This window comes from Pungitius pungitius, chromosome 9, assembly GCF_949316345.1.
Source record: "Pungitius pungitius chromosome 9, fPunPun2.1, whole genome shotgun sequence".
NCBI classification, from domain to species: Eukaryota; Metazoa; Chordata; class Actinopteri; order Perciformes; family Gasterosteidae; genus Pungitius; species Pungitius pungitius.
This window is the reverse complement of record NC_084908.1, coordinates 17,885,633-17,911,325: the sequence shown is the minus strand read 5'-3', so window position 1 is coordinate 17,911,325 and position 25,693 is coordinate 17,885,633. Positions and strand designations below refer to the sequence as shown.

Below are 25,693 nucleotides of genomic sequence, written 5' to 3'. Positions count from 1 at the left end.
ACGTTGGAGCATTTCTGCCTCTATTTACGTCCGTCAGTGAGGGGGGGGGGGGGGGGGCGTGCACGTGACCCATGTGACTCAGACACAGGTATACGTGGGTGTAAGTAACTTTGTGCACACGCCACAAGGTTGTGAATCCACAGTTTAATGCATCCCCGGAGTGCTTACATTTTTTTTTTTCCGTTGCTGAATTTGGCTTCAATAATTCTATAACTCATTTTTTCCTCCTGTTTGACTTTGAGATCCATGTTTCCATGGCGCTCTGCCTCACCGTCAACCGCAGCTTTCACGTTCCTGACAGCCGACGACAGTTCATTTTTTACCGTTTAATGCCTCTCTCACAAGTCAAATTACCAGCCAGGAAAGAGAAAAGAAAACACACACACGCAGACACACACAAACACACAGGTTGCACAAACATAATTGAGCGTTCACTCCAATAAGAACCAAATCTTAAGTGCTTCTTCAGGCCCGGCTTCACACAGGCAGACGCACGGCTTCAATCACAGAGTCGCTGATCACAGAAAATTAAAAGAACAATTTCTATGCCATTTTCTGTCGACATCATTGGGAACAGAAAAGCCACCCACACACACACACACACACACACACACACACACACACACACAGAGGGGGGAGAGAGAGAATATTGTTTTCTTGTTTTGCCTCATTTTCTTGCTGTTTTATTCTGACTCATGAAGAATTCTGTCAGAAGTCGTCTTTGATGAGTTTGGTTTAGTACCGCGCTCTCTTGTCCTCTTTTTGTTGTTGTTTTTTCCTTCTAAATGTTAATTTGATGCGTGCGTGTGTGTGTGTGTGTGTGTGTGTGTGTGTGAGTGTGTGTGTGTGTGGTTTGCCGAGTCCTCCGGCTGGTGTTTACCAATTAAGCCCAAAGCTGCCTGACGACGGGCGTCACCATGTTTTCCGGCTCTTAATTGACTTATTAAAGACATAAAGAGACACACAAACTCAAGTGTGGTGAGTGGAGGAGCAGACAGGTGTGTGCAGAGCAACCACACAAACACACACACACACACGTCTGTAATAGGTATGTGGGTTTATATTGAAGCCATGAGATTGTGGTTGATTGTATTTGAATCCGTCTGAACTGCAAACACACATTATTTGGTGGGTGAGAGAAGTATTCAGATCACTTACTTTCAGAGCCCCACCCTCAGGCTGGTCGACGGGCGCCCGTCCAGAGCACGCCGCACGACTCGGGGGGGGGGGGGGGGGGGGAGAAGAGTAATTTGCTAAAAACGAGTCGGACGGGTCCAGAGGCCCGAGGGTTCATCTCAAAACGATCCGATGAAAAATCAGAAGGTTAAACGAGCATTTCAAGCAAAGTAATTATGAGAAAATTACTATTCGATCATTTGCACCATCGGAGCCTTCTTCAAACTACATTTCTGTCTCATCCCGTCAAACGCCGTCATCGCGACCAGCAAAGTTAACGTCATTTTTGTCCATCACCAGTATTTTTACAACTCCAATCAGTACCACAGCAGGGGTCCCCTTGTCAGAGTGTTTTTATTCGTTTCAACTGGTAGAAACTGAAAGAATAACAATCTAATCCCTACATTTAATTGTGTTTACATCTAAGTCTGCCCTCAGAATGCACCCTGGGAGTTTTAAATTCTAACTGCAGCACTTACATAAAGATACATGTGAAGGTGCATCTGATATGCTCAGAGTAATGTCCTAGTTTGCAGCATGTGGAGGTGGTTGAGAACAACAAAGCGTGAGTGCAATGTTTACCATGGATTTACATAAAGTACAAAGCAACGCAACATTTGTGTGGGCAATCGCCACAGCAGATGATACAAACAGAAAGAACAATAAGTACAAAAAGAAAATCATTATATTCACCATCGTGAAACGCAAAGTAAAGATAGATTGTATAAGCCCCTGTTAGATGAACAATGCAAGTCATGAAAATCCCCCAAACATGAATCCCCCTTTAGTAAATCTTTGAAAAGAGGAAGGAAACACACAATGCACCTTGGTGAAAAGCACTGATGTCACTTTGCCTGCTGTCAGTGCGTTGTTTTCTGCTGCAGACGGCAGCGGTTTAAGGTGAAAAAGCAGGAAAACCCCTCAGTGTTCACAGCCTTCAGAGCCCGCAGCCCACTCGCAGCAGACTGAATGAATGCGGCTCGAAGCATAATCCATATTAATCATGTTAACCTGTAAATGACGGACGAGCAGAAAAGCAACTTCATGCTGACGAGTTCGACGCGTCGGCTGAAAAAAAGCTGCTGACTGGTTTGTTACTTGACGGATATTCACGTGGCTGTAACTTTGCCACTAGGTGACGGGACGTGCACACCTGGGACTAGCAGACCAAAGGCCACCATCACGTACCTAAACCTCTGCTTCTCCGCCGATTCTGAACCAACGTCTGGATAACAAGTCGATGACGTAACTGGCGTTGGACGCTCACGGCGCCGGTTGTAAATATTCTACCAGTCGCTGAAAAGTTTTGGGTGGTCGTGACAAAATCCATGTGTCCGCAGAGCTCCAGAGGAGCCTGATGATGATGAAGATCCTGATGATGATGAAGACCCTGTAGACCCTGATGACCCTGAAGAGCGCGTGACAGACTCAGAGCTGCCTGCTTCAACCCATGTTTTCATCATCTCCCTCAGCCGTCCACGGGTGGATGAGTGTGTGTGGATCAGACATGTGGCGGGGGGGGAGGTCAGGGGGGGGGCGGGTGTGTTTTGGTTGTCGCGGCGACTCGGGTGACCCCCGCGCTGTGCGCTCAGTCATGCAGGAAAGCTTTTGCGGCGCAGACAGACGGAGGGAAAGAGGTCACGTACGTGGCACACTGCTCCACGTCCAGCGTGGTCGCGCACACAAGCACACACACACACAGACACACACACACACTGAGGACGTCAACAATGGGCAAAACGAGCGCTCTTAACAGTGCTATTGCAGTGGAATATTAGGCTGTCACAGAGGAAAAGTGAAAACTGATTTGTTCAGCTCTCAAAAATGAAAATGTCAGAGCTTTTAATGAAAACAAATACTGTCCCGTTGAATCCATAAGAATGACGCACAAGCACAAGCACACACACACACACACGCGCGCGCATGCAAACTATCAGTCATCTGCGTTAGTTTTTCATTATTCTTTCTCTGTCTAAATTAAAATTTGCATAAATGTCATTTGGAATAACACAGCCCACATCTCCAGGAGGAGCTCACGTGCCGCTCAGGTGCTGTGGTTGAGACCCGGTCGTGGGTCTGGAATGTGCAACGTACGAAAGATCCACAGATGTTCTGTTTGGAAAGCAACAGGAATAAAGACTGATTCATCAACATTTTGCTATCATTAATTCATAAAAACATCCAGAAAGCGATAAACAACCTCAGATCTCAAGGTTCAATGTTTGTCTTGTTTTGGGGTTGTTTTGATCAATTATTGATGGCATAATCATCTCAGGTGATTTGACTTGACTCGTGTGATTTAATTGGTTGCCACAGCCCGGGGCTTTTTAATGCCTGATTCCTGGCGCGTGTCTGTCTTACAGAAACAACAATGTGCAAAAACGTCTCTTCTTCCAACGCGATTTAACCCTCCAAACACACCTGTCTGCAGCAGACGGGCCCCGTAAGGAGGAACCCTGCGGCTCACCGGGTTCTGTTTGCAGGGAGAACCAGAGGTTCGCTTTTCACTGTGCAGGAGGCCGACTGCGTGAGAACAAGGACACGCGTTGAGCTTGTTTTCAGTTCATTTCTCCTTCGCAACGTCTTCTTAATCTGTACAATTTGCAAGAAATGCAGCAGGCGCAACGTCAGGGGTTTAAAGTTCGGATGAGCTGGAGCCACCCGGGAGCTTCTGTGTGGAAGGTGATGGGGATCCGATTAAGATCTGCACCTCGATGTAGAGGTGATCAAGATGATCGAGGTCCCGCAGTAGACGCGGCGTGGAGGAGACCAGTGGTGTGTTCACGCGTTAAAGGCCTTTTGTTCCCTGATGCAGAAGCAGTGTTTGCTCTTCTGGTGAGAGGGGAGGAGGAGGAGGAGGAGGAGGAGGAGGAGGATGGGGGGGGGGCAGTAACCAAAGGGTAAATAAAGAAAACCAAGGCAGCGAGGAGGGGGGGCGTGTTCAGTGTGGAGACTGATAGAACCTGGATGAATGACAAAGAGTTGTAATTATTAAACTCAAAGGACAATCCGGAGCAGGCGTGGCACACACACCCTTGGAGACGAAGGCTTTCGCTCGCTCTGTCTCCCACCGCCACGCACACACACACACACACACACACACACAATGAGGTATATCGCTCCACACATTGTGGCGTGATGGAGGGGCAGAGAAAGCGAGGGAGCGCCTAATGAAGATTTGAAATGAGGAAATTCCTGTGGAAATATGATAACCCTCACCCTCCTCACCCTCCTCACCCCGCTCCAATGCCAATACTTCTCCCTCCGCGGGTCCACGCCGCACACACACCGCGCCACTTTAATTAGGATTAGAACACTCCAACAACTTTCATTTTTGTCTTCCTTATTTTCCCCAGAAATCTCTTTTTTTTTCATTAGTTATCACAGCATTCCAGGCCAAACTCGTAATTACACCCAGTCCCTGAGGGAGGGGTGGGGGGGGGGGGGGGTGGTTGTGTGTGCAGATGTGCCTGCCTTGGAGTTTATCTAAACTTATGAGGACTGATGAGGAAACGAAACAGCAAAAAATACATATGTATTTAGTGGTCCTCAAAGAGAAAAGGGCAGATTTTAGAGATAAAGACGTGTGGCTTAAGGGTAATTTTACACAGCGAAATGTAAGACTGTGGAAAGGTTAATGAACGAATGCCAGATGTGTGTGTGTGTGTGTGTGTGTGTGTGTGTGTGTGTGTGATGAGGTTTTTTCCTCTTTATAAATTCATTGTTTGGCTAAATCTTAAAGCGAAGGGTTATGTTATTTACCTGCGGTAATTGGTTTTCCCAAATGGCAGCCTTCCTCATTATACACACACACACACACACAAACACGTCGATGCACATGCACACACACGCGCACACACACACACACACACACTCAGTAATGAAGGGTAGCAAAACAAAGATTCCATTTTAGATAGCGAAGGAGGAACGTTGACACACACACACCAAACACACACATAAAGAAACACACACTCAGTTAGACATATACTGTGTGTGTGTGTGTGTGTGTGTGTGTGTGTGTGCGCGCCAGCGGTGTTTAAGCATCACAGTGATGATTTCTGTGGAGAAAAAGCGAGAAATAATCAAACCCACAGTGTCACAAATACAACCATTAAGCCACATGTCCTCGTCCCGCCGCGCTTCGCCCAACGTGATCTCCACTCAATCCACCTGATGGAAAAATGTGTGTGTGTGTGTGTGTGGGGGGGGGGGGGGGGTTGTGTGTCTGAGGAACCAGCTGTTCCGTCTCTCACTCCCTCCGAGGTGAAAATGAAGTCCTTCTCACCTGTCTCCTCTGAGCCTCTCCACCGATTTATTCCCGTTACAGCCGGGACCTTCTGAGAGGAAGCGGGTCGACGCGTTGGGTCCATCGAGGCCGCGTCAAACGGCCCAAAGTGAAACAAATTGCATTATTTGTCCAATTAGAACGTAGCTGCATAGGAATAGTTTCTGACTTTATGCGGAAAGATCAATGTGACTTGATCAAAAGTACTCAGCGTGACTTTTTTTTTTTGGACCAAACCTTGAACGTCATATTCAGGGGCCACGTTGAACGCTGTCAACGCTCAACTAGTACAGAGCCAAATGAGAGCGCCATCACGCATGAGGTCCGCCATCAGGGCGCCTTTTAAAGCCCTGTGAAAACCAGGCCGTTTCAACTCTCCTGACTAATTAGACCCAGTTGGAAGTTTGATGAATTCAAATGGATCTTTCTGGGGTGACAGACGCGCTCCACGGAAGCCTTTTGTGAAACCAGCGGCACGTACTGAACTTTCCGCCTGCAATCCCACGTTGTGAAGCAACGCGTGGAGACGGGAGCGTTTGATCGCCATGGCGACCGCTGCACCGACGTCCCTCGGGGGCGCCAGTGCCCTGTCGGGTTCCCAGTAATTAACTCAAGGACTGAATTAAATTTGGTTTCGAACACAGATTTTGACAACGTTGTTGACAGATGGCGGGGGGGGGGGGGGGGGGTCGGGGGAGGGGTCAGAAACCCGAGTCATGTGATACCTTTGCTACGATTTACACCAAAACACTGCACTTACCATCCGGGGAAAGGTCAGGAGGGTCCGGTCGGCCTCCTGCTGCCCGCTTTGAAGACTCTGCCCTCTGGTGGAGGGATAAGACGGGCACCCTTCCAAAGTAAAAGTGGGTTGCATGTTACTTAAGTTAACATAGATACATTTTACGTATTTATTTATTTATTTATTTATACTTAACTTATTTATTCATACTTTACGTACTCAAGTGACACAATTACCGCAAACAGCTGAAGACAAATAAGTCAAATACGCTGTAGCCTTGCATTGGATGATCAACGCAGTCCATTTTGCCAGTAACAAAGGATTTGGCAGATATTTTGAGGGCACTCACAGGCGGTGAGTGTAATTACTGACCGGGACAGCAAAGTGCTTTAAAATCTGCAGGGCGACATTTTAAGTAACAAAAAAACGAAGCCCTCTACTCAAATAATACGAGCAGCCAAAACATGAAGGCTACAAAACCGAGCAACTCCCCTCCCCAAAAGTCCTCAATGAACTGCGGTCAATCCTAAAAAAAGAGCCTCCACTCTGAAAAACAGTGTAAAAAGAACCCAAATTATTCCGCCGCGCGCGCGCATATTGCTGCGTCATGCTGATTTCAAAATAAGAGCCACGTTCCAATAAACGTGATCAGACAATTTGATAATGCAGTCAATCACTGTCAATAATAGATCACTTATCTGTTAACTAAACTAAACGAAATAATAATATATAAATAAGAAATAAAAATTACTATATTCTATATCAATATTCTATATAATTTCTATATAAGGATCAGTGCGACTCTAATTGTGTGAATACTTGCACGAGCGCGGCGTCAGAGAGAAGGAGGCTCCTGGAAAGAAGGTGGTGGCACAAAAGTCAAGAAGAGAAGGTGAAACATCTCACCACCCGACTGGAGGGGGGCGGGGGGGGGCAGCCGATCCTCTCTCTCTGAGAAAGACGCACAGCCCAAAGCTGAAGTGACGCAGGAGGTCGTGGACGCCATAAAGCTGCCGACGGCAGAGAGGATCAGTCCGCGGGGCCACATCACCCTGAAAGACGGCGCTTCAGAGGGAGACAAGACGCATTTCCAAGACCTTGAGGACCACAAAGAAAAATGGGCGAGACCGATCGAACCCGCTTTTACGTTTGTAAAAATCATGGTGGCTGCATCTGACATTTTCTCCACATTCTCTACTTTCAGAGGATTTTGAAGACTCCTTCTTTTTATTGTCAACGTTCCCAAAACAAATAGCAACACACACACACACACACACACACAACGGGAACCCAACTGTAGACCTCAGCGATCGGCCCTCACCTGTTACCCAACAACCTTTTAGTCAAGAAATTGGAAACCAAGTGGCAGAACCTTGACTGGTATCAGATCTGGGTTCTGACTTTGTGGCTCAGACGGCAGTTTCTCCTCACATTTAACTCTGAATTAAGTGTAATATTTAGACCACAGCAACTCTGTCTTACATTCACATTTTTTTTGCATTTGCATTGTTTTTTTTATATTGCGTTTGCAAATTGAGGAAATCGTGTATCTTATGATTGAGGGTGAATGAATCCAAATTATTGTTTTATCAATTAGCCCCAAAAAGCCCTACAAGATTTGAGTGCGTTTGCATGGCTTTGAGATATGCAAAATAAATATATATTCCGCTGTCGGAGCCGAAATGGAAAGAACCACAACAAGTATTCTTCTCAAAGTACTTTTTTTGTGCTCACTAGAGATGCTTCTTGCTTTATTGGAGTCTTTTGCTCCCACTTATGTGCCATCTTCAGCTGCGGGGTCAATTAGACCTTTCTGCTTTCCCGAGTTCCTCTTGCGAGTTCCAGACTGCTTATCAATCCACTCGATCTAGTCCTTTCTTTCCCTAATTGTCATTGTGTATTCTGTCCCCATTCAGATCTGCAGAGTGACTCCTCCATGTGAAAGGTAGTCCTGAAGAAACACTTGACAGCACCATCTCTCCCAACAAATCAGTTTTTTTCAAATTATGTTCTTTTACAAACCCTCTCGACTGCTTCTCTGAGCACTTTAAAGGAGGTCTGCTGTGGAGTCGTAAAGAAAACGTCATGGTCAACTAATTTTTTTTTTTTTTCATTACATACCTGATTCCAAAGAAGTGAGGACATTGTACAAATTGTGAATAAAAAAGGAATGCAATAATTTACAAAGCTCATAATCTTATATTTCATTCACAATAGAATATAGATCAACATATCAAATGTTATGCCAAATATGGGCTCATTTTGGATTTCATGAGAGCTACACATTCCCAAAAAAGTTGGGACAGGTAGCAATAAGAGACCGGAAAAGTAATATGTACATATGAGGAACAGCTGGAGGACCAATTTGCAACTTATTAGGTCAATTGGCAACATGTGTGGGTATAAAGAGAGCCTCTCAGAGTGGCAGTGTCTCTCAGAAGTCCAGCTGGGCAGAGGATCACCAATTCCCCAAATGCTGCTGCGAAAAATAGACGAGTAATATCAGAAAGGAGTTTCTCAGAGAAAAACTGCAGCAAAGAGTTTGCAGTTATCACCATCTACAGCGCGTGATATCATCCAAAGATTCAGAGAATCTGGAACAATCTCTGTGCCTTAAGGGTCAAGGCCGGAAAAACCATACTGGAGGCGATCCAGTGATCTTGGGGCCGACACAGCGTCACATACAGGGATGCTACTGTAATGGAAATCACAACATGGGCTCGGGCACCATCAACGCCGAAAGGTGCATCCAAGTTCTAGAACAACACCTGCTCCCGTCCAGACGTTGTCTCTTTTCAGGGAAGACCTCGCATTTCCCAACATGACAATGCCAGACCCCCCTACTGCATCGGTTCCAACATCACGGCCTGCGTGGGGGGGGGGGGGATTGTCCCAACTTTTTTGAGATGTGTTGGTGCCATGAAATTTACACTCAACTTATTTTTCCCTTAAAATGATACATTGTTTCATTTGATATGTCATCTATGTTGTATTCTGAATGAAATATGGACATTTGAAACTTCCACATCATTGCGTTCTGTTTTTATTCACAATCTGTACAGTGTCCCAACTTTTTTGGAATCGGGTTCGTATGTCGTCCTGAAGGAATTGAAGCCCGTTCCATCCGGGCCGAGTCATTCTTATAGGAGTGCCAGCGCAAAGCATCAAGTGTCAAATGGAAAATCTGGTGGGTGTCGATCCTTAAATCAATCAAGCCCCATCTGCCGTGGCAGAGTCATCAGCTAAGAATTTGATCCCAAAAAAAAAAAAAAAGCCCAAACTTCCAATTAGTTCATCTGCCCAACCGGCAGTCTGATAACACAAAGGAGTTTAGTTTCCCAGTGAGAGTGAACGCAGGAAGGCCTCCCATCTGAGGAGCTGGAACTATAATGAACGTGGTGTTTGTGCTTGATAATTCACTTTAATAACTTCCCACTGAAAAGGTCATGGATGATTCATTTAATTAACCGAATCAAACCTCCAATCTCAGTCGAGCGTCATTTCATTTAAACATTTTTTTTTTACCTCCGCGTATGTTGGGACGCTTTTAATAAACCCCCCCCCCCCCCCCCAGTTAACCCTTGTGAGCGTCTCATAATCAGGAGGATCTTCACGTGATGAAAGCCTCCGTACCGTCACGTGTGACGTAGAGACCGTTCTCAATGACCAAATTACCCAGGTTCATTTGACTCGAATAAAAAACCCAAAGGGGAAACCTGTTATTTCAAGCCGCTTCTGGCAGGACCAAGGACGTGCAGTACAATTAAAGACCAAGAGAGGGCAGCTGGATCCGCCATATCTGAGGGTTGTTTTCTCCAAGAAGCAGAGCAAAGGTCGTGACCTTACACCTTCAACACTGGGGGGAGGGGGCTGGTGTGTGGGAGGTTCTGCGCGTCTCTAATGGAAGCTCATCTCAAGTTGAACACTTGTGGCAGCGGGGGTTAGTTTGTCAAAACACGTTCCCTTCTGTCTGATGAAGATAAAAATGCTGAGAAAAACAAAATGAGGCTGTGAGAATGAAAAGATCCTCACAGTTGAGTCCAGTGCAGAACAGAGACAAATTAGATCATGCATATAATTATATATGTATGTTCTTTAACGGGAGACCCAGTTTGTAACAAACCAGACCCGCCCTTCAGCTTTTGCCTGAGACAAATGCAAACATCCGGTAGGCCCGCCGGGCGCCATCCCCCCCCCCCCCCCCCCCCGCCTGAGCACTCCACGTGCCTCATTAGCATATAAATGACTCACACTAACACAAAAACACACACACACACGGTGGCATCGCACACGAGCCTCTTCCAGTGGTGTTAAGAGGTGAATGTAGAGTATTAGTGGCTGGAAGCACACTCTGCTGGTGTCCATTAGTGCGTGTGTGTGTGTGTGTGTGTGTGTGTGCGTCCGTTGTTACAGGCCTGATGAAAAGGCTTTTAGGCTAATTACATGAGAGGAGTGTGTTGCCATCCAGATGAATTCTAATCTCGCGCCGCATCTCTCACTCACCCCCCCCCCCCCCCGCGCATCAATATTATGCATTCAGACACCAAACTGGTTGAATGGACCGCTGCTGCTGTTGGATTTTTTTTAATTAGGGGTTCATTTCAACAGAATAACTTGCAAACTTGTTTGTGTGTTTATGAGTGTGTGTGTGTGTGTGTGTGTGTGTGTGTGTGTGCGTGCGTCCACAACACTGGGATCAATCAGGAACGCGATGTCCTGAGATGTCGTGGTTACTTTCTGAGTTCTTGCAGAGCGTGCATTTCACTCACCAGTCTATCACCAACTGTTTATGTTTTTAAAAGATTCGTTTCGGGGCCTCAGCAGAAGCCAACTGTGATGTAACAGCGCCCTCTGCCCCGGGAGACTTGGAACAGCGCGGCGTTCTGTTCAACTTTTTGCACTATTTGTTGGTTCTGAATTTGTTTTTTGGGGAATTCAAAAGGTACGGGGAGGAACACAAAAGAAATCCTGAAGAGGAAAGAATAAGGAGGTCGTCGGTGAGAAGAACGCAGACACATTGAAAATACACTAATTATTGATTTCAATGAAGCTGTGTTTGAGGTGATGAACCGTGAATCAGAGAAGACTTTCAGCCAGAAAAAAACTCATCTCTGCCACAAAGGCCGTGAAAGAGGACTGAAAAAAATGCCTTTTTATTAGTTTTTCTATGATGATTTATTTTAATTCAATTTCTTATTTAATTTGATCATTTTGTTTGAAGTTTGATGATCACGCATTTCTTCCGGTTCTTTCTACTCAACCTTTCCCCCATTAGTTTGAAAAAGTTTCCATTTTCTAAAGACGAGGATGTACTTTCCTCAATGTAAAACCGGATATCACTAATAGCTTTTGCAGAAATGTCAAAATTTAATTACAGCTTGCTATTAATACATGTTTCATTTGGGGAATGTAACTTATTTGCTGCTTTAACCATTTGCTGGTTTAATAATTTATAATTCATCCTATTTCTTTAATGCTGCGGACGGATTAGTACAATATCAATTTATGGAAAGAAAACTGTTTTTAAAAAGTTAAGGGATCAGAGCAAAAAATCTTAATGATATGAACTTTCGCTGGTTGAATAATTGATATTCAGGGATTGGGTGCTTCGAAGACATCATCCTTTAGTAAACCACGCAGCATTTTGTGGAAGATATAGGCATCTGGATGATGCCAATTCACATTCAATTTGTTTTCAGAGCACCTGAAATATGCGGATTAGTTCGCATAAGTTCACAGATTCTCTCTCTGCCCGGCCCTTCGGGTTCTGCTGCTCCATCTGCTGGCTCCACGTCCCTTTGGCCCACAATCACCGTCTCAGCAGCAGACCGAGGGGAAAACACGAGGTCCGCGGACCCAACTGGCGTCTGTTAGGGGCAGATTATTCTCGCAGGGGGAGCTGGTCGTGAAACCGGCCCAGGATCCCCCGGCTGATTGGCGGGAGGGGGGGGGGGAATGTTGTTGTTCCAGGGACACAAATCGTTTGGGCTCGTCTGGCTTTTTGACAAAGACAAAGTGTGATCATTCAAAGACATGTTGGCTGTGGAAGGGTTGGGTTTTCGTTAGCTTAGAATGAGCAGTTTGCATTCAAAGAGTCGCAATCTGCAGCCTCACCACTAGATGTCGCACCCTGGAAACCTGAATAGTGCAACGCAATACTTTTAATGATTTAATTAAAAGTTCTTTCGGTCATCTAGATCTGTCAAATTTTCAATATTGTGGGGGGAAAGGTTAACAAAAAAAGGCTGTATAGTTTACTTTGAGATAGTGTCAAAATTAATAACAAACTCTTTGACTTACAAAGTCAAAATATTGAAAACGCTTGTCATTATTTTAAAGTTTAAATATCATTATAAAGGTCATTATTTTGAGGTACTAAATTTAACCCTAACCCCCCCCCCCCCCGGGAGAGTCTCCCCCCCGCCCACCCCCTCTCCCCTGTCGGTTGGCCCCGGGTACCGCAGGCCTCCTCCTCCGCCTGACGGTGCCTCCTCCGCCCGGCGGAGCTGCCCTCGCTGCGCCGCCCAAGTTCACAGAGCCGCGGCAGCGCGCACGGAGCGGATGGGCTGTTTGTTTGGCTGAGGGTCGTCGGACGGACGAGCGATCCCCTTCACTCGACTCCACTAAGCCCGGACGGACTTAAACATCTGAAACTTTTCTCCAAACATCGTTTTCCTCATTGACCGGTTTTGTTTCCTTCTCTCCGGATGGTTGGTCTTCCTGATGGCGCGCTCTCACCAACATGGACGCGGATAGTCTGCCGGCCACAGACTAGATAACAGACCACCCCTTTAAATTATAAATGTAGACTTTATTCTAACAAGACGTATTATTTACTAACTGGATGTAACCAGACCGGGTCCCCCCCCCCCCCCCCCTCTCTCCCCTCCCGTCCCATCCCTCCCCCCCAAGAGGTCACACACTATAATGAACAGTCTCCCGCTGGTGTTTCGGTGAACTTTTTTTTTTTTCTTCCCACGACTCGCCATGTCGGGAGTGGTCCGCACGCTGAGCCGCTGCCTGCTCCCGTCCGAGGCCAGCCGGGAGCCGGGCAGCAGCAAGGAGGGCAGCCGGGAGAGCAAAGCGGCGAAGGAGCGGGAGGCGCGGCGCAGGAGCCGGGAGATCGACGCGATGCTCGCCCGGGAGAGGAGAGCCGTGCGGCGGCTGGTGAAGATCCTGCTGCTCGGGGCCGGAGAGAGCGGAAAGTCCACATTCCTCAAACAGATGCGCATCATTAACGGCCAGGAGTTTGATAAAAAGGCACTTCTGGATTTCCGGGACACCATCTATGAGAATATACTGAAGGTAAGAACAAGGGAGTGGATTCAAATGGACAAACCACCAGGTTTATAAACTACTGCTGTCATCTACTTTACAATGGTTTTATTTATAGTTAGATTAGTGGATTGATTGATACGGGAGGGAACTAATGCCAAAAAACATCCTCTCAAAAGTGGATATTTGATGTGTTTATCTCTAATGATGTAATGCCGAACATATTTGAATTTTAGACTTATTATGATAGGCATTCTTCACTTTTTGCATTTTGCAGACTAAACAAAAGAAAATAAATCTCAGATGACTCCGTTGTAGAAAATATTTCGTTTCATTCGCTGCCCTAATTTTGATATTTCCACCCCACAGTTGAGCCTCACACACACACACACACACACACACACACATGTTGACATAGTACATATTTTTATCCCATAGTGCTGTCCCTTTGTTTGCTATCATGGCTGGGCCTCCTTGACCAGCTAACAATACCACACTATTCCTGAGGGATGAGCACATCCGCCCCGAGTGCCACACGGCCCAGACGAGGACGATAAGAGCCCGCACTTCCACACAGCCGAGGCTGTACCCTAACACCCCCCTTCTTGAATAACCCCCCCCCCTCTACATCATCATTCCCGTACACCCGTTTCACCACCACTTAACTTCCTGAAAACCCAACAAAAGGCCCGATGTGTAGGACAGGCGATAATGAAACGTGGTGGTCACGTGACGGGTAATGTATGTTTTGGACAATAAGGGGCGTCTTCTCCGACATGCCGGGGAAACAATGCGGTCCCAGGCCGCACGGGACACAGCACCTCTGTGTGGTTTGAGTTACGCAGTCTCTTCTCTTCTCTGTCGCTCGGGGGGGTCGTTAATTGCCTGATTTGGGAGTGTGAGAAAATGAAAATAGTGAAATCCCAATTCCCCTTAGAGACGAGGACACTTGAGGTGTTAAACAGTGGTTCGTGGGAACCTGAGAACACAAAGAGTGTGTTGCACATGTAGGTATTAAAACAACAAGGGACACACTGGTGGAGTTCAGGGATAAATCTCTGCTCCGGTTCCTGTCCGATCATAATTGTTTATACATCTCTATGTTACACCAATGAAAGTTAAACTAAGCTGAAAAAGACGTAACCGGGTCGAAACCTTGAGCATAAAGCAGACTTTGTCTTATTGGAATTTCTCTGATGCTCATTGTTTGTCCATCATCACTGCTTCTGTCAGACTCCAATCAATCAAGGGAGATAACCCGAGCAATTGGTTGATTTTTAACAAAGAGGGTCAGGAGGCTCAGGCTCGTCACACTATCAGAGCCATGGTGCACAGGCCGCATGAGGGGGGGGGGTTAATATTAGCTAACACGGGTTAGCTAATATTACCCGTACCTCTCTATTGCAGTGCAGTTTGGGACGGCGTGGGCTCTGACCCGCCACACTGGGTGGCATCAGGGGGGGCGGGGCTTAGTTTAGAGTTGGGTGATCCGGGTACATGAGGAGAGATAATATGCCGCTTGATGCTTCTCTGTCACAGGGCCGAGGTTATCGGGCCTGTAGCTGTATTTTGACAGCGTTTGACGTGTACCCGGGAATCGGACTGCGGGGGCGAGAGAAACATCAGTGGACGAGGAGGAGGAGGAGGAGGAGGAGGAGGAGGAGGAGGGGAGCCGATGGGGCGGACATCCTGAAAGCAGGAAGGGAGCTACTTTGTAATTACACAATAGCGATAAATGAAACAAGAGATTTGTTTCAGTCCCAGCCAGCCGCCTCCTCAGACGCTAATAATACCGCCGAGCGCGTCACCGGGGGTGAGGACGCAGGCCTGCGGGTCGGAGACGTGGGAACTCGCCGATATCCTCGATCCACTTTTGCTTTAAAACACTTTGCGGTTGGTCAACACGCCGCACAAAGACGACTCCTTTTGCACCCGGTGTCTCTGGGGGAAACCAGCAGGATTTAAAAGTTAAAACATCTATTTAAGGCCCAGACGCTTTACAGTGAGGGCATCTTAATGACTCAAAATATGAAACCGTACGAAAGTATCAAGAGTCCAGTGGTTCAACGTAACCCGACACGAGCTGTTTCTCGTCGACCGTTGCTGTTGTTTGATTTGGTTCGGTGTTGAAATGCAGACACACACACACACACACACACACACACACACACACGGGGTCGTACAGGAAGTGAGGCAGACAGGACGACCACGCAGAGTGAAGTAAAATCGATACGCCGCGTGATTAATTACACGATAACCCGGCAGGGGGCGTGACTCAAAGGTCACACACACACACACACACACACACTGAAAAAGCTGCAAACTGACAGTCACGTCTTCCTTACATTTCACTGCAATTGCTTCTTTTTTTTTTTTTTTTTAAACCCACACCTGCTGCCGCAGAGCACGAGAGGGAATCTCTCTCTCGTGGAAGGTTTTCCTCGTCTTTGTGGAAACGAGGTGGAGTTGGCAGCTGCTCGTGTTTTGGGCCTTTAAAGCCTCTCCGAACGAGAGATTAAGCTGCACAAATAAACTCCACCACACTCGACTGTTGCACAACATGTTCATGACTCATTGACACACACGCACACAGATACTCACATCCCATAACCTACTGTGACCTTTGAGATGCTTCGTGGTTCAATAATAAAGTTTGCTGCTCCGTCGTGTGATGATTAAAACAATAAATCAAGGCTTTAATAATACAGCGGGTTCTGAACTTTTAAGATGCCGTGAAATACGCTTCACATCGGAGTCAATTATTGCGTCAAATGCAAGCGAAGAGAAAGATAAAAAAGCGGCTAAATTGACTCAATAAATAATGTTATGTGCCAGAAGTAATGAGATCTATAGAGAGAGAGAGAGAGAGAGAGAGAGAGAGAGGAGCAGACACACGATGGGTTTGTGTCGGTGGGTTTGATCCCTCAGCAGGAGACCTCCCACGTGGAGCGCGAAACCACACGCGCACGCGTTTGGGGGGGTGGGGGGGGGGGGGCGTGCGTGCATGCGTGGGTGCCCGACACATGGCGGCGGATAAATCGACCCCCATGTAACGCGAGACCGGGTCGACGTTTCTCCCTGCAGGAAGCATGAGCTCCCCTTTCACTTCAACCCTTCTTCTGCGGTCGATGGAATATTGCTGACGTTAGAAATATTAAAAAAAAAAAAAAACTCCACCTCACCACGTTTCACACCACACTGTGTCCCCCCCCCCCCTCCCCTCCCCCCCCCCCCCCCCCCCCCCTTGCAGGGCATGCGCGTGCTGGTGGACGCCCGGGACAAGCTGGGCATCGGCTGGCAGAGCTGCGGCAACGAGAAGCAGGGCATGCTGGTGATGTCGTGGGAGGGGCGCGTGGGCGGCTCGGGGGTCGAGCCCAGCGAGTTCCAGCTGTACGTGATGGCGCTGGGCGCGCTGTGGGCCGACGCCGGCGTGCAGGAGGCCTACGCTCGGCGCTCCGAGTTCCAGCTGGTGAGTGCATTTGGCGAAGGGTTTCGCCCCGCGGGGTCCGGTGTTGCTTTTGGATTGGTCCACGCAGTTTTTTTTTCTCACTGCACCTCTTTCTTGTCTGAGGCCGCATCGCCACTAACGACGGTCAACTATTTCAACGATAATCTGCTGTGACTCGTCTGCCTCGGGTTGATTGGTCGCGGAGGAGTCATGATCAGTCATCGGTGGCTCACTGGCTGATGCGTCCCATTAAAGCAGCCAAAAGGAAACTACACGACTAATCAGGACGCCGCCTGTTTCCCAGCATTTGGTGCCGAAAGTGTCTATTCTTATTTCCCTTAAAGCGCATGGCGTTACAAACGACCCCCCCCGTGTGGCGTGTCTCGACCCGGCAGATAATATCTGCACAGCGACCGGCCAGGATTCACAAAGTCTAAAACAACACAGTGACGAGCTCGAGACACACCGGAGGAAGTCGCTGGATTCTGTCAGTAGTGTTTTGTTTCACCTGTCAGTGAAGTGGAGCCCCGGGGGGCCACGCCGCACTGAACACAGTGTGATGAGAGTGTTACTTGTTTTTTCCCCCTTTTAACCCCTGAGGTATCAAACGCGCGCTGACCAGAACTGGCGTCGTCCGCACGCCATCACCGGTCCTCTTGTTACCGTGCCGGTGCTGAACAGATGAGAATGAGGTTAAAAAACAGATTGTGTTCCATCCAGTCTGGCTCTTGGTTTTTACAAGTAACGGCCCCGAAAGTGCCTTCAAACAAGACCAAACCATTTTTCAGCATCAAGCGTCTCTCACGCGCCTCGTTGTGCGTGCAGCCGCCACGGGAAGTGACCACGGAAAGGGGGGGGGGGGCGCTGCTCAACTTTCTGTCCAGAGCTCGCGCGTTTGACCTTTCACCCTGTTGCGTTATCAGGGGCCCGAACTATCTGCAGTCAGACGGAGGCCGCTTCCGTCTCCCTCTCACTTAAAATACTGTAAGTGTGTGTGTGTGTGTGTGTGTGTGAGTGAGTGAGCGGCTTTCGGGTCAGGCCTTCCTGGGCTTATCAGGTGTGGCTGGACGATAAAGCCGGTGTGTCGCAGCGGGCTTAAAGAACCAGGCTGGTCGTGTTCTTTATTTTAATGACCGGTCCACCCGAGAGACACAAGACCAACAATAAACTCAACAAGTACTGTCCCTGGCGTCCGTGGCTTCAATTGCGTGTGCGTCGCTTCATGACGCTCCTTAATGAGCAGCTGTTATGAATATAAAGTTTGAAATGCAGTTTAAGTTTTAGGCCTGAAATATCTCAATGTCTCCCATGTGCCACAGATCTCCATTGTTAGAGAAAAGTGTCCTATTTGTAAAACTATGAGCGGCCACTTCCATTAGTTAACGATTTGGGCGTGTTTTTCCGCCCGCTTGATTTTAACGGCTTCTCTCTGGGTCCAAGCTGCACCCTTTCATCAAGCTCCATGAGAATCACATCCTCCTTGTGAACACAAACCAACCAACAGAAGTAAAAAGTCACCGGCTAGCCGATCCAGCTAATTCGATCCAGCTAGCTCCGCTACGAGCGACAGGCTCCAAGTCCGTTTCAACGGAAGCCGCTTTAAGTGCCGCTGCCACCGGGCAGGTGACATCTGCCAACGGGCAGGTGACACCTGCCACCGCGCAACGCGCCGCAGATCAGAGCTCAACTGGCATGTCACGCTGTTCTGTTCTTTGTCCCGAAAACCTGAAAGTATTGAGACTTTGGCTAACGCAGCGTTTGGTTTTCGGTGCTTTGATGTGTGAGAGAAATATAGAACGAACCAGAGAAAGGAAAGGAAGAAAAAAAACAAAATGTCTACCGTGGAGTAAAATGTGCTGAGTTGGTGGCTCCACCCTCGTCCCCTCCACACTCTGAGAGGTTTTCCGGGGATACCAGGGTCAGCTTTTCCCAGGCAGCGCTGGAGCTGGGCCACCAGGCTGACAGGGAGGAAAGAGAGAGAGGGGGGGGGGGGGGGGGGGGGGGGAGGAGAGGGGGAGAGAGAGGAGCAGTGGAGGAGAGGGAGAGATAGTGGGAGGGAAGAAAAAAAACAACAATCCGAAAGCAAGGGTTTTGTTTACTCATTCTGGGAACGCACCACACCCAGATAACACACGTATGACAAAAACAATATATATATATATATATATATGTGTGTGTATCTGCTGTGGTCTTCAGCATCGGCACCGTGAACTAAGGAGGCCTGAGGAGACCCTCCACACTCTATGGGGGTCTTTGAAGATGTAAAGAGGCCATAAATGCTGAAACGCACACAAGCCCACATGGTGGGCTTTATGATCTTTATTCATCCTTGAAGTCTCTGCTGGAGCTGACCGTGTTTACTGTAACTTTATTCGCAGAGGGGAAGGTCTTCTGTGGTTCTTCTTCCTTTACGCACCCAAAGATGCATTTGGGATTCGTTTTCAGCTTGTGTCTCACTTTGCACCGCGGACACTAGCCCGGCAAAGTGCGTCTGGTTTCACTGGATGATTCCAGAAGGGAAAACTGCGTGCAGGCACTCGTCTAGTAGGTCAAAGTTCAACCAGGAAGTGGAACGGTAAACCGATGGATGTTTTCAACAGGCAGCTTTGGTTTGTTTGAAAGCGCTCTGATTGTGCGACTGCTTTCAGTGATATTTTGTCCCAGATTTCAAACAATAAGCTCATATGTTTTTTTTAAATCACTGATTATGGTGACGGTGGCCAACGAAATATTATTCATCCTCACAGCAGACTAACAGCTATCAGACAACAAAACCGCAGTGTCAAACCATTAGACACCAATTACTTTCTTTATTCAGTGAGTTAATAAGTAAAAGAGCTCGGTACGACTGCTGCACCGTGGCACTCCCAATCACACACAAGTAACACACATATACCTGTTGACACACACACACACACACAATGTGAGCTTATTCAGGTCTTTGGTGTAATAAAGCCTCTAATCTGCCCATACACACCATGAATGGAGACATTCCTCCAGCCTTACTCGACCACATACACAAATGCACTCGCACACAAAAACCAGACTCGCACACACACACACACACACACACACACACAGTTTTACTTTTTAAGTTATAGATCTGCATTCCAACGGGCTAAAACAAAATGAATGTAACTTGATGCCTCCACTTTATCAAGGCTGAGGTTAAATTACTGTTGCTGATAGTTAGATGTTAGATCATCAGTGGAAACGATCTATGTGCTAGGGTGTGTGTGTGTGTGTCTGTCTATGTCTCTTGTCTGTGTTTGCGTATCCCTTCATCTCTGGGAATTCCCCTCTCCCTGCTGCCCCCCCCCCCCCCCAAAACAGCCCCTCCTCCTGTTCTCGTCCAGCTGAACCAATCAGAGCCCCTCTGCTTTGTGTTTCCCTTTGCCGTGACACTCTAGGTCAGCAGCGACGGGTCACGGGGGGTCACGTGACCCGTCGCCGCGCTTCCTGGTGGTTTCGCGGCATGCCAGGGCCCGACTGAGAGGGATCAAACGCCGAGTTGTCGCCGATTCTGTTCCGTCAGCCTGGTCAGAAACTGAAAAATGCGCATGGTTTCAGGTTTAAAGGGGCTTTACTGATCAAGTGTGCGCGTGTGTGTGTGTGTGTGAGAGAAAGAGAGAGATGCTAAAAAGATTGTGTAACTGGGTTGTGTCTGACTCGCTAATCCCTCCGTCCCCCGTGTCTCTCCCCACTGTTTTCACACACGCAGCTGTTTCCTGTTGAATGTGAGTGTGTGTGTGTCTGTGTGTGTTTAAGAGAGAGAGAGAGGTGCCGTTTTGAACTCTTTTCAGAAACCACAAGAATCACTTTTATCGTTTTTATTCAGTTTCGGCAACGAACATGAAAGCCATGAATCCTGCCGTTTGATTGAGGCGCCCGATGGTTTCCCTTCGTCTCCGGAACTGCACGATAATCGATTGGCCGCCCGGTCATCCAATTAAAAGGGAAGACGTGACCGACCGTCAAACCGCGTGGCCGCTCGACAACAGCGACGCAGACGTGACAAAAACCTCGTGTTCCCTGCGAGGCCGATTGCTCGAGTCGAGTTTCCAGAATCTGCCGATTTGTTCTCAGCACAACCTGAAAAATCGGATTAATTCATGAATGATTGGGAGATCTGTGGTGTGTTGTTGTGTGTTGTTGTGTGTTGTTGTCTACGTCACACTGCGACACGTGGGGTACAGCAGGTTTGTGAGGGGGGTGGGGGGGGGGTCTAAAAGACGGTATCAAAGCTTGATTCGCGCAGGTTCGTGACTACGAGAGACTCCCATCACATCACTCACAGCCATTTGATCAATAGATAATGGAGGACTATTGATCAGCGCGGCTCTTACAGGTACTTCATAGAGTCCTTGTTGTGGTTACGAGACAACACAATAAGCAACACAACCATGTGCTGCGAGTCAAAGATTTCCATGAAAGTCGCTTCACGAGTAGCAGAATGTGCACTTTAAAATATAATGAAGTGAGTGGCGTTAGTTACATGCATGCCGTCCTTTTTATCTGATTTAACAGATTTAAAGATTCGATTGATGTATTATTTCATAACTAACCACGTTAGGACTGTTCCACGAAATGTGAATCAAATAAAAAAGAAATACAAGAAATCAATGTTCTAATATTCGGTTAAAGTGCTTTGATTCGATCATTTGTTTCTTTTTTAATCTCATTTTAGTCTGTATTTTGCTACATTGTAGCCTACACATGATCCGGTTAAATCTGGTCCCTTGTTGGAATAACGCACGCGCACAAAAGTCTCTCTACTTGACACTCGGCGTTGATCATTAATCCAAAAAGATGCTTCACTCTAGAAACGAACCTGGTTTTAAACCCGGGGTTTCGTGTTCGGATCGAATTGGAAAATCTGAAACTCTGAAATGATTTTCCTTTCTTCTGTTTCTTTCACGTCCGCAGAGCGAGTCGGTCAAATACTTCCTGGATAACTTGGATCGCATTGGTCAACTTGTGAGTCGCTGTGATTCGTTAAATCTCAAGTGCACTTTGAATTTCTCGACCTCTTGTAAGTTCTTAGAAAAAGAAAGAAAAACCCGATTTGCCTCTGATTTTCCAGAACTTCATCCCGAGCAAGCAGGACATTTTGTTTGCGAGGAAGGCGACGAAAGCCATCGTGGAGCACGACTTTGTCATAAAGAAGATCCCTTTCAAGATGGTGGACGTGGGAGGCCAGCGGTCCCAGAGGAAGACCTGGTTCCAGTGTTTCGACGGGATCACGTCGATCCTCTTCATGGTTTCCTCGTCGGAGTACGACCAGGTGACGATCACAGCACATTTCAGCGTCTCCGCGAGGCTAACCGGACTGTCTGATGATCGTTGCTTTTACGAATTGGACGAGAAGCAACTTTTTGAGATTTGCACAAAGCTCCCGTTGTGGCTGGCTGAGGGAACTTGATTGTTCCACATCAACGGTCACATGATGACGACTGAATCCTTAATTGGTGCTTGCATAAAACCAGATAAGATAAGATAATTGTTCGTGTGTGTGTGTGTGTGTGTTTGTGTTACGTGCGATGGCAGGTCTTGATGGAGGATCGGAGGACGAACCGCTTGGTGGAGAGCATGAACATCTTCGAGACCATCGTCAACAACAAGCTCTTCCTCAACGTGTCCATCATCCTCTTCCTCAACAAAACCGACCTGCTGGTGGAAAAGATCCGCACGGTGGACATCCGCAAGAACTTCCCCGAGTTCAGAGGAGAGCCCCGCAGGCTGGAGGACGTACAGGTAAACACACACACACACACACAATAACAACAGGTTGTCAAACACTACAAGGTGCCAAACTAATTCCTGCTACAAGTTATTTTTGCGGCTGCTTCTCGTTTTCCGCCTGGCGTTAAATAATCCAGATAGGCTCCCGATGCGCTCACACGGAAATGAGCGCGCACACTTCCCACACACACACACACGGGCTCTCGGGCCATTAGTGTTTTTCAGGAATACGATAAATCACATTTAACCCAAACAAAGGCACCAAGTGTGCATTCCAGCTGGGCGCCCAGCCGCAAAATTGACACTCCCGTCCCCAATGCGCCTCGACGGGGAGTCGTGCTGTAAAACAGATGCGGTTTACGTTCAGGTTTGTTTTTCCTCATGTCTTCTGTCACTTTTCCTCAGCGGCAGGACGTCTTTCGCGCAGGAAACGCACCCGAGTGCTCTTTAGCAAACGTGCGCCTTTATACGCGTCCGCTCTGCCCCCCCCATCTTGCAGGCGTTCCTGGTGCAGTCGTTCAGCCGGAAGAGGAGAAACCGGGGCAAGCCGCTCTTCCACCACTTCACCACCGCCGTGGACACGGAGAACATACGCTTCGTCTTTCACGCCGTCAAGGACACCATCCTGCAGGAGAACCTCAAAGACATCATGCTGCAGTGACCCCCTCCGGACGGGCCGCCAGACGACGGCTTCTCTCCGACTGTGAACTGTGAAACCAGCCATTAGCCCGGCCCCCGTCGGGACCCACCACCGGCGCATATTAACACCGACCTGTGGAGGAGGGCGGCGGATTTTAACTGAACCCTGAACCCTGAGTGACCCCCTTGACCTGTCGGCACCCTGTGGAAACTATGAGGGTCGTACTGTGAGGACAAGGCCCTTGAATATAACCCGCATGAATGTGTGTATGTTGGGAAGATAGGCTGCCTACTTGTAGCTGCGGTGTTCTCGACCTTCATTCACAGGTTAGAAAATGTAAAAAAAAAAAATTAGTAGAGAAGATAGAGAAAAAGCACCAACTACATGAGCACTGAAAGTGTTTTTTTCTAAGATGTATATATGTAAGTATGTGTGTGAGTGTGTGTAGATATATACAGTATATATATATATCACTATTGACAACCCTGTCACTAAACACAACTGCCGCCGGGTGAGATGTGGCAGGACCGAGCTGCGTGAGCCAACAGCAGGAGGCAGGGAGGATTTGGGGAAGTGGAGAGCGAGCTGAAAGAATTGCCTGGTCTTCAGAGTCCACGTGACGCGGTGAGAGAGAGAGAGAGAGGGGGGGGGGGGGGCGAGGGCTTGTTGCTCGTTCTGGTCATATGCCGCGTTGTGTGATACGGTTGCACAAGTGTTCCTGTCAGTGACCTTTAACGGAGGAAGAAGGCCAATCTTTACCTCTTGTGTTCGTAGCTCCCGCCATCACACGAGAGATGAACAGCTGCAGATAAAAAAATAAAAAAAAGAAGAAAAAAAAAAGTCCCATCCTGCAACCCTACTCTGGCGCACAATGGACGGACTGTTCGTCTCCTCGCTCTCTGGCAGAAACAGGAGACGGTCAAATTAGAGACCAAGATTGGAGAGACGCAGAGACACACAGTTTCGGGTCTTGCTCGAAAAATTGACGGTCCATCTCCACCCGAACGGCCTTTCCCCCCCCGCTTCCCGCCAAACGTCCCGGCAGAAAGCGCCGCAGTTAGCCGAGACTTAGCCTGAACTACGAGTGGCCCCCTTTCACCAGAAGGCTTTGGTATTTTTTGTGGTTCTGCAAACGCGGAGGGGAAGCGCGGAGAACGACCCGAGTTCACTGTGCAGCCGGCGGCCTTTTTGGATTTCTTCGTCAGTCGCGGCGGGAATTCTGATCTGGAGAATTAGCACAAAACAAACACGCCAAACGTACGCTGATTACACGCGATCGGCTGCTTTCCTGCACTGAGTCCGGGATTTTCTTCACACCTTCGAGGTTTCTGAGTGAAGAATTTCACATTAACAAAGAAAAACAAAATTACTGTTAAGACGTCGTTCTAAGAGCGAATTGTCCACTGGACTCTGTAGCTCCCGTCAGCTTGAAAGAACGTTTTAGCGTCTTTCAGATTTTACAAACGGCCACTTAGTTCACTCAAGCCCACTTACCACTAATAAGAATGTCCAGCTCCAAACAACCGGCAGCTAAAGAGCTAAAGTTTCCTCAGGAGTTGGTTGAGACCAAACAAGAGCTATAACTCTTCCCTAAAACTCTTCTCTTTTTGACTTTGATTAGACGCTCGGGGGCCACGTTTATCAGGCACAATGTCCTCAGCACCATGAGGAGTCCATGTCAGTAATTCAGGCTGTTCTATAGATGTAAAAGTGTATTTAATGAAGTGGCCACACTGTGTTTTGATAAATAAAAACCAACAGAGTAATAACTAATGCAAAATAATCACTAGCTGCAGCCGTTTCACCAGCGAGAGTCAGCCAGTGATGTGGCATAAAGAAAAAAACAATGTTGCTATGGTTACTTGGAGTTTGGTGGTTAGTTTAGCAGAAACGCGCATGGTGAAAGATCCTTTCAAAACCCTTCCAATCAGTTTGCGTGCTGAGTATTTATGAAGAGAACCTTCTGGATTGATTTGGTACGCAGCAGTAGGACACGGCTGGGCTGCGCCTCCCGCCCTGAGCAGTCAGTCCAAATGGCCTTGAGGGGGAATGAGGCGGATCATTAGCACTTCCACACGCCTTATTATTATAATACTGTATTATAACTGTGTCATTTGTATGTATTTGTGGTGTGTGTTTGACTTAAGGCCCTTTTTTTTTGTGCATGTTCATGCATCTCGTACATAAGAGTACTGCAAGTATCTGACTGTGCGTGAAGTGGCACCCGGATGGCACACACACACACACACACACACCACTCTGTCTAACAGTCTCACTGTAAGTGTAACGTCGCTGTAACATTTGTCCTTGACTAACCTACCTTTACCACTCACGCAAGTTCGTTTTTTTTTGTTGTTTTTTTTGTGTAAGTGTCGTCATTGCACTGGA

The 25,693-nt window shown here is 47.7% G+C and overlaps 1 protein-coding gene across 1 annotated transcript; it reads left to right on the top strand.

The window, feature by feature from the left end:
* The first annotated feature begins 12,684 nt into the window (after positions 1-12,684).
* Positions 12,685-24,145, top strand: gna12a (guanine nucleotide binding protein (G protein) alpha 12a). The gene is made up of 6 exons (XM_037471129.2): positions 12,685-13,505; positions 16,726-16,944; positions 21,850-21,900; positions 22,007-22,207; positions 22,471-22,677; positions 23,165-24,145. The coding sequence occupies exons 1-6, from the start codon at positions 13,188-13,190 to the stop codon at positions 23,324-23,326; spliced, it is 1,158 nt and encodes a 385-aa protein (XP_037327026.1). The 5' UTR covers positions 12,685-13,187; the 3' UTR covers positions 23,327-24,145.
* Positions 24,146-25,693: the final 1,548 nt, after the last annotated feature.

Bases quoted from the DNA above. Each gene is read 5' to 3' on its own strand.
- gna12a (XM_037471129.2), top strand. From the start codon at position 13,188: ATGTCGGGAGTGGTCCGCACGCTGAGCCGCTGCCTGCTCCCGTCCGAG. The intron at 21,901-22,006 runs GTGAGTCGCTGT...CTGATTTTCCAG, and splicing joins TGGATCGCATTGGTCAACTT to AACTTCATCCCGAGCAAGCA. The intron at 22,678-23,164 runs GTAAACACACAC...CCCATCTTGCAG, and splicing joins GCAGGCTGGAGGACGTACAG to GCGTTCCTGGTGCAGTCGTT.